Source organism: Anopheles funestus, chromosome 2RL, assembly GCF_943734845.2.
Source record: "Anopheles funestus chromosome 2RL, idAnoFuneDA-416_04, whole genome shotgun sequence".
Lineage (NCBI taxonomy): Eukaryota > Metazoa > Arthropoda > Insecta > Diptera > Culicidae > Anopheles > Anopheles funestus.
The window spans coordinates 5,885,322-5,901,756 of NC_064598.1; the positions used below are offsets into that span (position 1 = coordinate 5,885,322).

General features: G+C 42.7%; 1 protein-coding gene across 16 annotated transcripts in view; it reads right to left on the reverse strand.

Annotated features, from left to right (window-relative positions):
* LOC125774848 (forkhead box protein O) overlaps nt 1-16,435 on the reverse strand; it is a 64,728-nt gene that overhangs the window by 15,525 nt on the left and 32,768 nt on the right. For all 16 annotated transcript variants that reach the window (XM_049445173.1, XM_049445169.1, XM_049445167.1 and 13 more), the window contains exons 4-10: nt 5,136-5,358; nt 4,965-5,049; nt 4,003-4,260; nt 3,166-3,343; nt 2,013-2,184; nt 1,799-1,905; nt 1,412-1,712 (exon numbers count right to left, since the gene is read on the reverse strand). In XM_049445173.1, coding sequence (XP_049301130.1) covers nt 1,491-1,712; nt 1,799-1,905; nt 2,013-2,184; nt 3,166-3,343; nt 4,003-4,260; nt 4,965-5,049; nt 5,136-5,358 — 1,245 coding nt within the window. In that variant the 3' untranslated portion in view covers nt 1,412-1,490. The remainder of the gene's footprint in view (nt 1-1,411; nt 1,713-1,798; nt 1,906-2,012; nt 2,185-3,165; nt 3,344-4,002; nt 4,261-4,964; nt 5,050-5,135; nt 5,359-16,435) is intronic.

Below are 16,435 nucleotides of genomic sequence, written 5' to 3' on the forward strand. Positions count from 1 at the left end.
CGTCGGAATGACTAGCCCGTAGATGCGGGCCCCGTACTTTTGGCAGCTGGCGAACAATTTCCTAGAAGAGAGTGCCACGGTGGCTGTGTGCTGTAGCAATCGTTCATCTTCGGTGGCGCGTTTACTCGTGCCAACCCGAAGGACATTCGATCATCTTGACGTTGGTTGCGGTGAGTGGAAAGATTTAGTTGTTTAGCTGCCAGCACATAATTAAAGAGCAAGTCAGACCGGTGGTTAGAACCGGTAGCAGCACCAATAACGGCGCGGCTGATGAGAAAACCGCAAACATCGGAACCTGGTCGTACCATCGAGGGGGCATGCACGTACACGTTCCGTGTGCGGTTTGAAGCATGTAAAACACTCTAAAACACATCATCAGGAAATATGCTCAAACAAAAAGGAGAGTGATGAGAAGAAAAAAACCTGTTAAAACCATAAGGCTATGGAAGGACCAGATACGGGCAAGGTCGATTGGATGATAGGCAGCATAAGTTACAGCTCAATCAACTTTTCACACCGTCTGACCGTCGTCAAGACGTCGACCACCGTGCGTCAGCACGAGATTGGATTGGACTTTCGTCTAAACGTTCTGCCAAAGATCCGGGCGCGAAAGCACCAACAAACCAAATGCACTGTGGCAAGCAGTCACACGAAACAATTTCGGCAAACGAAATCTTCTACCCAGCGGTAACCCCTTTAGCGCAAGGGAGCACACTAGAAAGGACAAACTACTCTCCTGACGCCAGAAAGTCAATCAGCAAATTATGCCTTAACTTTTACCTTCCACCACCAGTTGAGGGGTTATGATTCGCTTCTTGTTCTTCGTGTTCGCTGCAAAGAAAATCCTCGCAACAACTCATGCTAGCAAACTTGTTCGCAACTTCTTTCTGACAGTTTTAGTGTCCCGCAGGGCAAGTGGATCGTACCAATGTATACGCTGTCCGGGAGTTTGTCTGTCCCTGTACGCCTTGCTTTAGTATTACAAGAATAACTTTTTTTTCTTGGTGCGTTTGTGTGTGTGTCTCTCTCTGTCGCACAATCTGACCTTTGCTGACTCTTGTTACCTAATTTTTACCATACATCGAATGGAAGGCTTTTTGGGGTGTGAAAAAGTGCTCCGAGGGTATTTTCTTTTTGCTGTATGGTATATGAGAAAAAGAGATAAATCACAGCGTGACTAGTTTTATGTTGCGAGACATTTTTACATCCTGCCGTTAGGATGCTTCTGGTGATAGTTTTTGGTTCGAGATTAATCAGAACCACACCTAATATTGTCCGTATCGTAAAATAAGCACTAAAAATGCAACTTTTTTTTTGTTATAAAGAGTGGGTAGTGGATTACAAACACGATTTTTAAATATTACTACTATAAACTGTGGAAATTAATCAAGTAAGCAAATGTGTCGCTCACCTCACAGCACTGGGCACAGGTTGTTGAGGGAAAAGCGATCACGTATCACACACACACCCGGTTTGTCGCGCCGATGCCTTTAGTGTACCCAGGACGGTGGCGTTACGCTCGTACGGGCCGCGTACTGGCCATGGTTGTGTGCGGCCGTCTGCTGGTTCGGTGTCGGTGCGGTCATCGCGCTAATCCCGGACGACGAGTCGGATGAGTTGGAATTGTTTGGTGCCGCATAGCTATTGTGGATCGAAAGCGGCAGGTTCGAGAAATCGAGCGATCCCTCCAAGCTGAGCTCGTGCTTTAGCACCTGCAAACAGGGAACGGGAAATGGGGTTTTAGTGGACGAGCGTAATGAACCACCGATTCCGATAGCGTCATGGGAATCGAACTTACCTCATCCACACAGGGAAACGATTCCACGTTGATGTTGATGTCGTCGATGTTTGTTTGGCTGTTTAAAGCTTCCATCACTTGACCCATTAGCGTCTGCGGTGTTGGATCTGCAAACAGTGGGATACGGGTGAAACGGGAAAGACGGTTTTCCGATTAGCTAACGTGGTGGTGGGGGACGCGGGATCTTCTCCCATATCTCGAAACCATCGCTTACCTTGCTGCGGTGGTGGCGCTATCAATCCGCAGATCGTATTTGGCGTTAGCGGAGGACTAGACGAGGGCGTTCTTTGTATTACGCGAGATCCAATTAGCATGGCGTAGTCAGGTGATGGGTCGCTGTGCGGATATGAGGGCGACATGCCAGTTCCGGACGCCGGCGAGATGCTCTGCGGACAGCGGACGGGAGTATGTGAAAAAGAAGGAAATGTGATTAGGGCGACGTTATTAGCATTGGTGAGATGAATCGATCAAAAATCAACAAACGAACCGGACACCTTGATGTGGAGATAGTTACAGGCAATTTATAGGCGCATTTTAAGCACATGATGTGCGTCAAGTTTGCCATTGGCCTGAGCCAGTTGGATAAACATTCGGCCCTCATGTAAACGAGGAAGTGTCTGCCACAACCATCTGTATCAACGGATGTTCAAGGTGACAAAATGGCAATTCGTTTCTATTTTTCGATAATCCATCCCAACGCGCCTCGACGAGGGCATGCGATATTCGTATATTCCTTCATTGAGAAACAGATTTTATAGCCAAAAACGCTACTTGTATCATGTCTCACAGCGTTCAGTATATTGTTTACACAAAACAGCAGGTAAACCAACAGCAGCTTCTGTAGCCACAAAGACGAAATGATGTAATACGTTCCATATTGTTTGTTCAAGTTTCTTGCCGTTTTGGAAAATCCAGTTTAAGGAAAGTTCTAGACCGCCAGAATGTAAAAAATTGAGTTCATTTTTCCTATTTTTAGAACTTTGTTGTCATATGTGTTCAGTTTTTTTTACAATGATATCTTTCTTAAAGAAGTAGAAAATCTTAACAAATTAACAAGGAATCAAAAAAGTATAAATGCACAACACCTGAAAGGAAATGTCACCAATAGCTTCAGATGGATCTCACACAAATCTATTCGTTCGTCCAGCAAATGGAGGTGCCAAGCTGCGAAGACTTAGCCCCATCTTCCACTAAAGTAAATCGTGAGAGGATTAAGCTTGTTTGTCGGATGATTTGCTACCGATTCGAATTGTGTCGTGCAGCAATTTTCAACACAATAGGACACACTTGTGTCCGCCAATGGTGGAATGGGAAAACTGGACACGATAGTCAGCTTTCCTTCTTCCGTCCTGATATTTGCGACTTACCTCACGGGCATTATTCTGTAGCATGCAGGTACAATGTTGTATGCGATGAATCGGGCACTGATTCTGTTGCTGCGGGAGACCGTACGATGGGGCGACCGAGGCCATCAGCGTGTAGGGTGCGGGCGGTTGGTACGGTGGCGGTGGCGGCTGATTGTGCATCGCCGTCGACTGGGTGTACCTGCTCCAGTAGTGCGGCCCATTGGTTGGAAGAAGAAAAGCAAAGAAATACCCATTGATAATAGTGATTTCCAGTTGTTGTGGTAGTAGGGGATTGAACGGGGTAGACCGTGTTGGGTGGTTAGGGCGAGGGTTTGAAGAATTGAGTCCCTGGGCGGGATCCACTTCCGGTTGTGGACCGGATTACGTGCAGGGTGCAGAGAGATGATGGAGAAAGATTGGTGGTAATAATAGGCGATAAGACGGGCAAAAATGCTATCACGCTCTACACGGCGACGTTGCAACGAGATCGCAACACAAATAAAGAGAAAAAACGGATGTTGGTGGTGCGACTAAACAACATGCACTAGCATAAAGGGAAAGGGAAGCATGCACATAACGGGACGACCTGTGTATCAATGTAGTATCGGAACTATCGGTCGTAACGGATCGGCCGGTTGCAGTTCGTTTGCGTTTTGCAAGAACGAGTTTCGTCGGACTATTTTCCGCCTGCTCGCATTATTACGCTGTGACAGTGGGCGAAATGAAGCAAATGGGGGGTGAGTGTGGCAGCATGAAGTGATGAGGCAATGAGGTTGATGTGAGAGACATGAGCGCAACGAAAGAAGATGTTTGCCGTGTTCGGTTCGGCAGCTGTGGACATGATGAAACCATACTGACCCGGTGAAGAAATCGTTCTGCTGCAGTGTCAGATCATCTGCCAGCGAACCGGCCAGCTGATCGAGCGCACCGATATCTAATTCCAGCTCCTCACCCTGTGCCTGGTCGGCGTTATCGGCCAGGTCGGCCACATCCACCGGCGTGTAGTTCCACACATTATCAACGCCCACGATCGACTGGATCGGGCTTAACCTACCGCACGAGCTCGCATTCGAGGAGGCACGCTGGCGGAAGTCGGGCGACAGCTGGAAGTTACCGCTGGTTGGCGACGACGCATTATTGTTCCGTTTTTAGTGGGGTGGAGTCATCGTTCAACACATCATCAACGGCGGCACACACAGATCGGTGTTTATGTGATGATTTTTTTTGAATGTAATAACATTTTTATAAAATTGTTAAAGAAATGAAGAAAAAGAAGAAAACGAAAGAAAATATAAAATAAGCATGTAAACGATAACAAATATAAATTTGAGCAACAGTGTTAAAAAACGAATCAAACTGCCGTTAATAGAAGAGTATTGTTCTCGAAGATATTACAAAAGGAGTTGATAAGACAAATAAAAATTGTGAGTTGTTCGCTAATAGATATACTTAAGATTGGTTTAAACATGAAACAAGTTAAAAGTTAGCTGGAGTGACTATTGAATTTGGAAAAAAAAACTACTCTACTAAGTGAGTAACTACGTATAATTTAGACAATAAAAGCAATAATTGTAAGAGAATCGCTAGGGAAATAGAACGATGCATAAACTGCTAAATATCCAATAAGAAAAACCAACGCTCTACACATATTCGTTCACTACTTTTGAATGCAATTATTGCGTTTTAAGTTGTAAAACTAGTGAGTGAAAAAAGTAGCAAAAATACTAAGAATACTAGGCAGAAACATTACAACATCCAAATCGGCTATACCGATCCTGAACGAAACTCAGTTGAGCCAGCGTATCAGTTTAGGGCCATACCTATGCAGTGGACTCTCTGGAAACAGATCTAATCCTTCACTAACACTACTGCTCGGTGACGGGGTGGCATCGTTGAGAGGGTTGGCTGTGGGAATTAAAAAAAAAAAAAGTCAGAAAAGAGTGATTTAAACACTGCACTACAACCGTAAGGCCTTGCACGCATATACTTACTGGCCAGACCGAGGGCAGCCTGCTGTCGTATCGCTTCGACGCGCTTTTTCGCCCGGCCCCGGCGCTTCTCGTACTTGGACGTTTCCATCGAGGCGGCCCTTCGGCGTACCGATTTGCCCGGCTTTGCGTCCGGGTTCAGCATCCACCAGGACGATTTGCCCGTACCCTCGTTCTGCACTCGCATGAAGCGATTGTGCAGCGATAAATTGTGCCGGATCGAGTTCTGCGGATGGAACGGTGGTAGGAAGAAGCCCAGAAAACAAACCAGAAATTAGACGCAAAAGAATCACACACAGTAGCACAGGAATGATTTCCGAAGAAAGTGGAACGGACAAAGACAGCGGCCCCAAAAAAAAGGGACAGCCACGATTTGTGCCGATGCTGTGAGAAAGCACACAGCAGGAGCGGAATGAAATCGAAATGTGCAAAAAAAACGAGTAGCAACGAACGAAAATTTATTGCACTGTGGAAGGAAATAAATTTTAGTCAAATAATTGATGGTCAACTGGCGCGCCTTGTCCCTGTGCCAGTGGCGAAAGACCGGAAGCTTCGGCTACGAACTGCTCAATTGCCACGTCGGACCAGACACCAGAACACGAGGTTCAAATTTGCGCCCCGTCGTTCCATGGGTCCTCGAAAGGTGACGGGAAATTCCTTCGGCAGAAATCTCCAAAAATTCGCCCTCAGGGTCGTCGCCTTTCTTGCCACTTCCCGGCGATAGTAGCCGCTGCCCAGCATCAAAGCGTTCGAAACAGTGGAAGAAATTGGGCGCTAAATTCGACTGCCAATGTGAATTGTACGGCAGCATAACTCAACCCATTGGCAACATAAATCGTACGGATTGGGGATACGGATTTTCCCCCCGGATGAATGTGAGTAGGAAAAAAAGCAAGAAAATTAAATTCACTGCAAAAAGAAAACGAGTTAAATTTAATCTGACGTTGATTTCATCTGCATTTGTTAAGTAAAACTTTCTTTTAAATAGAATTTAACGTATTTTTTACTTCAAAGTTTCCCTTTTCACACTTTTATTTTTAAATTAGCTTTAAAATGTTATTTATTCAAGAAAATAAAAAAGAAATTCTTGTTAAGTTCATAGATAACTCAATTCTCACATTATCTCCCATGTGAAGTGTCAGAAACAGTCCAAAAACATTGTAAACAGTTTTAAAAATTAATAATAAAATTCCGATGAGGATCATAAAGCATGAAAGTAATAAATAACAACGATCAACTTTTACGTTGAAAGCCAACTAAATCAATTCCTTTGCCATACCAACAAGCATGATGTTTTATCTTGTTTTGTATCAATCGTTGTCCGTTTGGGCATTATTAATTTTTGAAACGTCGATGAAAAGTTTGCTGCCTTATCTACGGTTCGGGACGAGTTTCCCGCTTGCAAGAAAACTTACACTTTTCTTTGTAAGTAAAACAAAAAATCGAAAAGAAAAGTGTGTTCCTTTTACACTTTTCATAAAAAAACAGACGTGCTGATGAAAGGATAAAACTTACGGCACTGTCTGAAGAAAGGAGTAATGTTCCGGCTAATAGAAATGTTGTACAATCGAAAGGGATTCCATGTTGCCATGGGAGTATAGAAACATATTTAACAGAAAGCTGTAATTTCGAACCAAAATGGAACAGTGAAGCTAAGACAAAAAGAAAAGAAAAAAGCTGGTGAAAGAAAGATTTGGATAAAAAATCATCACCATTCACAACTCTATTCGTCTGCTGCTAACTCAACGACGATGACCACCACATTCCGTAAGTGAATTGAGAACGAACCAAAAAAAAACAACAAACCTTCGTTTCATGGAAGAAAAGCACAAAATGAAAAGTGGAAAAATTGGAAAACTTGTAAAAATTCCAACACCAAAAGCGATTCTGCCGTACGCCGTGGCGGCGGTAAAAACAGATCGCGAGAACTTGCAGCGGGCAAAAGCTTTCAGAACAATTCTTTTCAATTATCAGCACAGGGCATTAATCAGACTATATTAAAAGGATATAACTTCATTAAATCGCACTTTAATGCTGTCTCTATCGCTCCGCCCCAAAATGCGTGCCCAGGTTATGTAAGCCGTTAAGCAACCCGAATCGAAATGGGGGAGAAAGCAAAGCGTTCGCGCGAATGTGAATTTCTCTATGATATATCCTTTCACTAGTTTCGGGCGATGGCCATACGGTGCATTACGGTGGTTTCCCAAAAACGGGCGGGTTAAGAGGTAGTTATTTGAAAACAGACATTATTTCCCCGGCTTCACACTGCCGGGGATCGTCCTAGAAGGGGTTTTCCTTAAGTGCTAGCTCTGGCGGTCGCCTTACGATAGCTACGACGATGCAGTTTAGCAGAAAGCGTTAAGAAGTATTGTAGCACTATTTGGACCAGCAGAAACATACAATCAGTAGACAAGAAAGGAAAAAGATTTCTAATCGAAAGATGCTTCGTACTGTGGGTAAATCTACAGTAATGGTTAATCTTAAAATAGTCCAATATTTCAAATGCAAGATGTCTTACAAAAAATATTTATTCACTTGTTTTGTATGATATTTAGATAATAAATTTTTCTTAGGGATAAAAATTACTTTACAAGGTTTCTTCGAATCAGGGTTTCTTTCTTGCCATTTAATTTTTTGTAATCCTTTACTGCTTTTATGTCCATCTTCTTTTCCCATTGTGCGTATCGCCTTTTTCCAACACATTTTTTCCGTAACTTCAGATCTCAATTTCCATTTCCCGGAGTCGCGCTAACCCATCGGGACGTTCGGTAAAAGTGATCCGAAAAGTTGAGCAAAAGATTGGCGCACTTCACGGGAAGCTCGAACCACTATCGCAGCATATCGGCGATTTTTTTTTCGTCTTCCCTTCATCCCACCAGATTTCCCCTTTTGCTAGCCCAATCCCAATGTACTGCGTGTGGGAAAGAATCTCGCGACTAGTACCTTACACCTTACCGTACCTAACCGACCGACTTCCGCTACCGGGAACGGGTTAGTGATGGCGCCTTTTTGGCGCACCGTCTGATTTAAAAGAAGTCAGCACTACTCCCTCGTTCGTCTTCAACCCGTCCCAGCCAACCCTGGCTGGCCAATATCGCATTCTGCATAAAACTTTTTAATCGAACACGAGATGTGTAAGGATATGCGGAGCTAGAGAAAGTATGTTGTCACCGTCGACTACTGTGGTGGAGTTCGTGAGCGAGACGGAGTTGGGAGGGAACGGGGATGAACCCGCGAAAAGGAAAACCCTTTTTCGCCACAACTTTGCGAAGATCGATGCACAGCGGCACTGGTTTGTGTGACTTGACGTAACAGCAACTTTATTACAATGTCTTCCAAAGCCTTCCTTGTCTGTCCGCAGGAATTAATTCCATTAGTCTCGATGCCAATCTAACATCCCATCCGCCGGGATCTCCGGGAACGTCCCGGATCTTGGACTCTTGTTGTAAGAAGCAGCAATAATTATTTCATTAACAAGGATTTTTGCCATTCTCACACTCACTAGAGAAAACAACAAAAAAAACCGGCCATTGGACGGAGTATCACAAATCATATCTTTTTCATGTTCTCTAGCCTTCCATTCTTCGGTTGCTCTAATGAATATAAAGTACAGCCGCAATTGGCATCGAGTAAAACCTTCTTTTGCAGCAGTGCTCGGTATGAAGTTCGGAATCTCAGCATGACAAGCAAGCTCCAGCTCGTAACGAACCATGTACCATGGAGCTGCTCTTTCTCGGTATCGTGTTGGTTGGCTTTTCGCAAGGGAAGTTCTATTTATCATTTGCGCTCAATAGCCTCATGCTTTTTTTGTGCCGTTGCTCGTTTACCATTCCTTGGTGCAATTGAGCACAACTAATGAGCATAATGTGGTACCGCGACTACTTCCCCTCATTTGTTTCTCTATTCTACTTGCTAGCTTTTCACTTCTGCCCGCGGGGGAAATCCCAAACATTTGAGGTTGATACACATTTAATGACTCGAATAATATGGGCAACGAGATGCAAACAAAAAAAGGGACAGCTGGCTTACGTTCGAACCGATAAAGCGATTTCAATTGGCTGAAATTAGTGTACAAAATTAGGAATGAAAAATAATTAAACTTATGACACGACCGAATGGTCGAACGATTATTGGAGTATGATGTTCAAGAAATAAAAAAGCAATATAATTTAAAATACTAGATAACATTACCTTTATGAAAACATATTTAGTAATATTAAAACATTACTGCTTACGTTGAAGCAGCCGAGATAAACTCGAAAAAGCAGTCAAATATGCGTTTTGTGTCCAATTTATTTTTATTTTTTAATGAGATTCGAACCTCAATCTTTGATAAATTTGAAGAAACCCCAAAGTTAATCAATTCTTGTTGGTTTACTTTCCTTTCTTCTTAAAATTTATTTTTTGCTTCCAAAAACCGGGATTTCTTCCAAAAGTTCTACACAGATGTCTAATTATAGTTGTTATATTTTTGCTTAAATTTACAACATAATTCATTAAAATTAGTAGATAATCTGTAACAGGCTATAAAACACAAGTAATTCGTCTGTTTTATTTTTGTTTGTTTGTGATTACGATGATCCGTTTATTTATATCCATCGATATGCACGATTTACATCATTTGATGCAAAATATCTTACTAAACATCAAGATAACTTTTTATCGTATTCCATCGGATCGTAAAATAATACCCCAAACGCTGCAACATACATAGGAGCAATGGAAAACTAAACACGTTACATTAAATGTCCTACGCTTTTATGTCTACTCACTTCAATTGGAGCGTGGTAATGGTGGTAGCAAAAATGGTTCCTTCCTCTACCATTTTGCACGCATTTTGGCATGGACATACGAGCATTAATCAAATCGAAGCATTAGAGCCGGCCCAACCTTAAGTGTCCAATTCCTGCTTCCGATAAGCTGATGCTCAATTATCCTTGCTGAGGCACGGATAGTATATGCAGGATCGGAATGGCAGTTTTTTCCATCTCGTGTTGGAAAAATTCAATGTAAATGAAAAAGAGGAAAACGAAAAAAAAAACAACAACGCAGGTTCCATCAAGTCAGCCAACTGCACATCTTCCCCCGTAAAAAGGGATGGGAAAAAAAGAAGTGAGTGGAAAAAAACCGCTTAGAGCAAGTTTAACATTCGTGTCAACTTTTTTAGTGACACTGATTAGGTTTTATGACCGTGGCCTGAAACACACATACGTATCGAACATATCTGCACCGCAATAGGGCAAAAAAGTTTGTCCTACCATTCCATTTGGCGGTGTGGAAGGTGGAGACCCTTTTTCGGCCAAAAGCTGAGCATCCATAAAGAAAGTCAATCTCTTTCCGATAACGTACTGTCATCGTAAGCGCTTTTTTCATGGGCTGGTGTGCGCTCTTTATTATTATTATTTTTCGTGTGTTCTTCCTTCTCTTCCCCTTTTTAGTTCCGCTTCTTCGGTCATGAAAATGATTGGAGCTACTAACGAATGCTTTATGCACCCGAATTTTGGGAAGTGAATTAGCAAGCAGAAGCAGAAGTAGTGGCCGATGGAAGAAATATGCCGTAGTTGTAATATTTGCGAACTTTTGCCAATAATCGTTCGTCCCGGGGTATTCGGGCGCTTACTGATATACTGCAGCGCTTGTGTGCACGTAAATATAGATTAAATAAGCCGATAGGAATCGACGAGCCTCGTAAGTGGAGCAAAGTTAGATCACCTCTTTGCAATGGCATTCGGAGGACGAAACTTTCGGCTCACGAAACAAATTATGAGTAGCACATCTACTACATCCGCCACTCCACCCTTTCCTACATATCATATGAAGAGCCCACAACTAAAAGCTATGACCGACCTAGATCGATCGGATGCGAGATTTTATTCCACTTCGTCTAACTAGTTTCGCGCGAAATGAGCATCCTGTTCCTGGGTGGCCGATGAAGGCGTAATAGGAAAAAGTTGACAAGAGATGCTTCATTTATCCAATTTACGTTTATATCCCTGTACATTCATAGCCATAGATATTCTGCTCCCAGGCAACCCCGAACTGAAGAGCTCCAGCAGCAAGAAGAATATTTCCCAGGTTTCTTTGTGACCTTCTCCACAAAGGCACGAAGGCTGAAATGCTTCAAATTACATAACATTTTTATCTGGCATCAAAACTTCACATTTCCTTCCTTCCGCCGAACGAGCGCGAATATAATGGGCAAATGAAATGGAAAAGCAACAGCGTAGAGTTATAAAACTATCTGCGATATAACCACCGACCCACCATTGCCTTATAAATTTGCTTCACTATCGCACCCACCAAGACTGTTGTAGAGCCTTGTTGCAGGGTGATGGTCCGATGGTTGTGAGGAACTTATAATTTGTGTCATTCCGTGCTGAGGGCGCGCATATCTCGACCGATCGCGATTTTTATTTATGAATATGTGCCAGGAGATGGCAGCTGTTGAAATTCCCATCGCGAGAGGCGCCGCCACCGTTCCAGGGCACGAGCAGCAAAGGGTAGATAGCGTGGAGCGTGGAGACCGGTCATCGATGACAAACCAGAGATAGGCATTAATGAGGACTCGAGGGGGGTATATCGCGTTCTGCAAGGGTGAGAGATGGTGGGTTATATTTTCCCTTTCCATTTCTGTGCAACATGTAGGCACCAGCGGGGGAGGATATGATAGAAATCACAAGCAAATCCTTTGATTATTTCAATCGAAAAAAAACTGCCCAGAAACGAAATCGCGGTGTTCGATGTCCTTGAGTAAGGGACATACATTTCCGAGAGAAAGACAGATAGAAAAAAGGTCACCTTCATCATTGAAATCGTTCGTTTTCAATTTTTTATCTAACAGGTGACGCCCTTCAACTTTGTCACATTTAAAACAGGACAAAAAGCGAAGAGACAACATCAGTTAAATCTTTTTTTTTGTCGGCAAAGTTACGAAAAAGCGGCCCACATTTTGGTTTTTCTTTTTTTTTGGTGTGTAGAGCCACTCTGAGCCGTAGTATTCGAATTCGGTTTTTCTGTGCAAATCGTTAGGCATGAACAGACACCGGAATGACATACTGGCGACACCTACGCGACGACGTACTTTCTGCTCCGTACATTACAAGGATGTATGTGTTCCGACCCGATGGGAGGATATTTCGAAAGGATAACGAGTGAGACCAGTGGGTGGAACAAAATCTTTTCTAACAATCGTCTAACGAAGGAGAGAGAGAAAAATAGAGGGGCTCGAACGTTTAATGTGTATTCAAGTCGTTGGAAGGTTGAACTGTTGAGCAATGCTGAATTTCGCAAACGAGCAGGCGAATGGAAAAAAATAAAGCAAAATTAGATCACTTTTAAGTAGGATATTGAAGAAGTTTGTAAATCTTTACTTTACTCCACAAATTCAAAATTCATTTTCGTTTTAAAAACTTGTTTCTTGTTCTTATCACATGAAAAAAATTAAAAAGATTCGTTATTAGTTTACAATTCACTCAGTACTCTTATTGAAAGACGTTCAGAACTTTCAGTTATCATCACTTTATATTGAGCCTTGTGAACATGCAAGGGCACGAAAGGCCGTCGTTTGAATCTCATGTCGATAAGGCCAGCAGTAGCAAGAACTTTCTTTATCTGGTTTACATACATGGTAACATACATTAGTTTATATGGTTGGTAGGCATAACCTCGTAGTACTTTGTTGAGAGAAAAAATTAAGCCAAATAGAAAATTGACAAAGATACCTAAATATATAAAAAATCCATCTCTAAATTTATTTAAATTTATTTCTCTTGTAACAATACAACTTACAACCATAAAAAAAAAATATTTCAAATTTAGACTTATTTTACTCCTTTCAAATAAAACTATTCATTAAAATAGCCACTTAAAGAGTGAGCTAAGACCACTTACCAAACACAATGGTCCGGCAATTGTAATGTTCCACCTTGTCCGGAAAATCCAACACGCTTCGGTAGCGGTAAGCAAAAACGGAACAATTTATCGATATATCTATAAATTTATTCCCCACGTTGTTTCCCAGTGGCGTACACGGGCAAACGTACGCACCCACCATACCGGAACACGGAACCAACCGAGGGGAAACCAATGCAGGGAAAACAAAACCAATGGTGGAAATAGCCACGGGCAAAACGAGAGATTGAATTGCCACTATCGAAAACTTTCCCTGTCGCACGAGAAGAAGTTATTTCAGGCCGGAGCACGGATACGGACGACAAGCGACGAAGGTTCCCATTTAGAGGCAGGGATGCTGACGCCAGAAGCATCCACCAGTGCCGGTGTCCTTCCTTCCCAATCCACACCCACTGCACCCACTTTCATCTTTTTATTCTTGAAGATTTTTTTTTTTGTTACCGTACTTTTAGTCTTTCTTTTAGTCGCTCAAGAAAAAAAAACCCGGAAGCCGGTCCTGACGCAACGAAGAACCGCAAAAAAGGGACACTTTCTCACGTATATCAACCCGCGCGGGGTAAGAGCTTGTGGGAGTTGTGGAAATCTTTAGACTCCCTTTTCCTAGTTTTTTTCCCTTGTTTCCCTTTTCTCTTTGCAGCATAAAGAGAAGGAGGTAGACACATAGTTTCAAACGGCGCGCTAAACCCAGCAGTTGATCGAAGGCGAAAAAGTTCGATGTTCCACACCCGAACGCCACACGCACACACGTCACCCCCCCAAAAAAAAGAATAAAAAGTAGAAAGAATGCTCCCCACAGGCACCGGATCGTGACGACCGACCGTGCGGGTGGGTGGGAAAAATTCTTGGAGCAGGAGTGTGGAGAAGAAAAATGATCCATTAATCTGAAACTCAACGTCTAGGTGGCGCCTCCAATCTTCAATCTCTCCTGGGCGGGTGGCCACAGCAAGGTTTTCCCCGCCACATTGTGGGAGTTGTGGGGCATGGTGAGCGGGAAAAAAGTAGCATCCTTTGGAAGGACACGCAAAGAATGGGACGGGAATTCGGGGCACAAAAAATCCTACGAATGAAAGGTATTCCTGTGGAGCGAATCGAAATGAGACACATACAGACCACTCTCTATCTCTGTGAGTTCCAATTCTTTTCTTTTTCCACCCAGCAAAAAAAAACTACGGATATTGGCAAATTCAAAACTGCTGCTGATGATTCGCAAGTGCTAGTGCCCCGTTGTGTTCGTTTGTCCACACACACACACGCAGACACAACTCCAAGGTTGGAGGAAAACTATGGACGGGATAGGAACCGCAACACAGGACGACTTCCGCCTTCATGTGGAACGTATAGCAATGGCGCAAAAAAGGGGAAAAACTGAATTCGATACGCGTTTGTCGACACGCTGTCGCATTCCGGGCATTCCACACGCGTCACAACCACGTGTTGTACTGTAGCGCAAAGTACTATTGTGTGTGTATGTGTTTTTTCTTTTTTTTTGGAATTTCCTCAGAATGTCGTGAAGATTTTTACCGATTAACCTAAGAAGTTTGCATTTTTCGTGGAACTCTCTGAGGGGTTGACTCCCTTCTAGAACTCACACGGTGAAAAGGGAAATGTTTTACAGTCCACACTTTTTACACTACCCACTTCCAGGAATGCTTATCAGCATTCTCAGTGGTCGAGATTTTACATTCTTTCTTTGACATAGTTCCTAAGAAACGGTACGCTGTAAACATTCCTTCTTTTTTTGCGAATGAATCGTACAAACCCACTTCCATTCGTTACGAAGGATCATTGCCAGCTCTGTCCCTCTTTTTTATTGCAAGATCAAACAGCAAACGAGATGATGGAAAATCCGTGTCTCTAGCTGGTTCGGTACGGCTGCTTCATTACACCCATAAACACTTCGCCAGCAAAACTCTACACAATTGTCACAACTTAGCGGATTGTTGAGATTTACACAATCGGATCAAAGGCCACACCAGCGCCCAACCGGGTTGGCAGGGCCACGAAGGTCATCGGAATGGCAAGAGGGAAGGGAAGGAATTATGCAGTTGGCAAGCAGTCGGGTGCGACCCCGAACCGTAATGAAGTTATCAGGGCAAAAGTCTGACAAGCCGTCAGCGGGCGGTTAACATACCGAGCATAGCGGCGTAAAAACCGCCATAACTTTGCGGTTTATGGAAGCATGATTAATTTTCCATGAATCGTATCATCATCATCTTCAGTATTCGCCACAAAACGTCCACTTTCGAGCGCACCAACAACGCGTGGGAATCAGTTTAAAAATGGTTTAACATTTTTTTAACCACTTCGCTAAGTTCGTTATTTCATTTTACAAAAGATTATTCACTTCCACGACTTCCACTAGAGGACGAAAAGGACATATTTCTTCGGTGATATGCATCAGTAAGTGGGGTTTTTTTCTTTAAAAGGAACGAAAATTGCCTTCACAATCTCGAGCTAAAACAGGAAGACTGGTGATGACATTACAATTTTATTTTGTTGTTATGTTAAACCTGTAAAGTAAATTTCTTTTCAATGAAATTATGAATAATCACTTGCATAAAATCGATACTTTGAAGGAAAAATGTTGTATGTTTCGCATTAACATGACTTGAGGTTTCTGTATTCTGGACCGAATTGGATGTGGCATGAAATGAATTTTAATTATAATGGCACACTGAACTAAAATATTAAACAGAATGTTTAAAAAAACCCAATGAGAGTGTATTAACGTTAAAGTTGTCTCCTGGTTATGGTATCAATATAGTAATTCGATATCGGTTATCAATTTCTGATCCCAACATAATCAAAAAGAATATTTTACCTCTTAAAAATGTCCATCTATTTTTTCCGCCTGATTCACTGTTCCGATATCGATCGTCCGGAAGTGGAATTTCTCTTGTCGTTTTATAAAAAAATAGCAACAGCCTATTATAAATGCGGTTCCCAAGCCGACGGACACTTACGTTTGACTGACCGATGACGTGATGATGGGCGTCGTGGCAATATTTAGGGCGGTAAGATGAAATTCGTTTCGAACAGCTTTTTTTTTGTTGCTTCTATTTCTGCTCTGTGCTCTTGTATGCTTTGGAGACGTATTTTTCAACACCATGATCTTACTTTAATGGGTGTTCAAAAGTCGAGTTTACTTACGGTCTTCTACAGTGCCGGGGTAATAAATCGCATTGATCCAAAACGATGGAGCGTGTAAAATGATTCTACATTCGCTCAAATAGTTGATGGAATGAGGGAAAGAAATGGACAGTGCTGAACTTGATGGTACTCATACTCGGATAGCAGACACATATCGGTTGATAGTGAGTATACTCCATCGATGGATCAACCACAACTTTGGTAAAACACAGCCAGAAGTGGCACAGACATTATGGAAAATG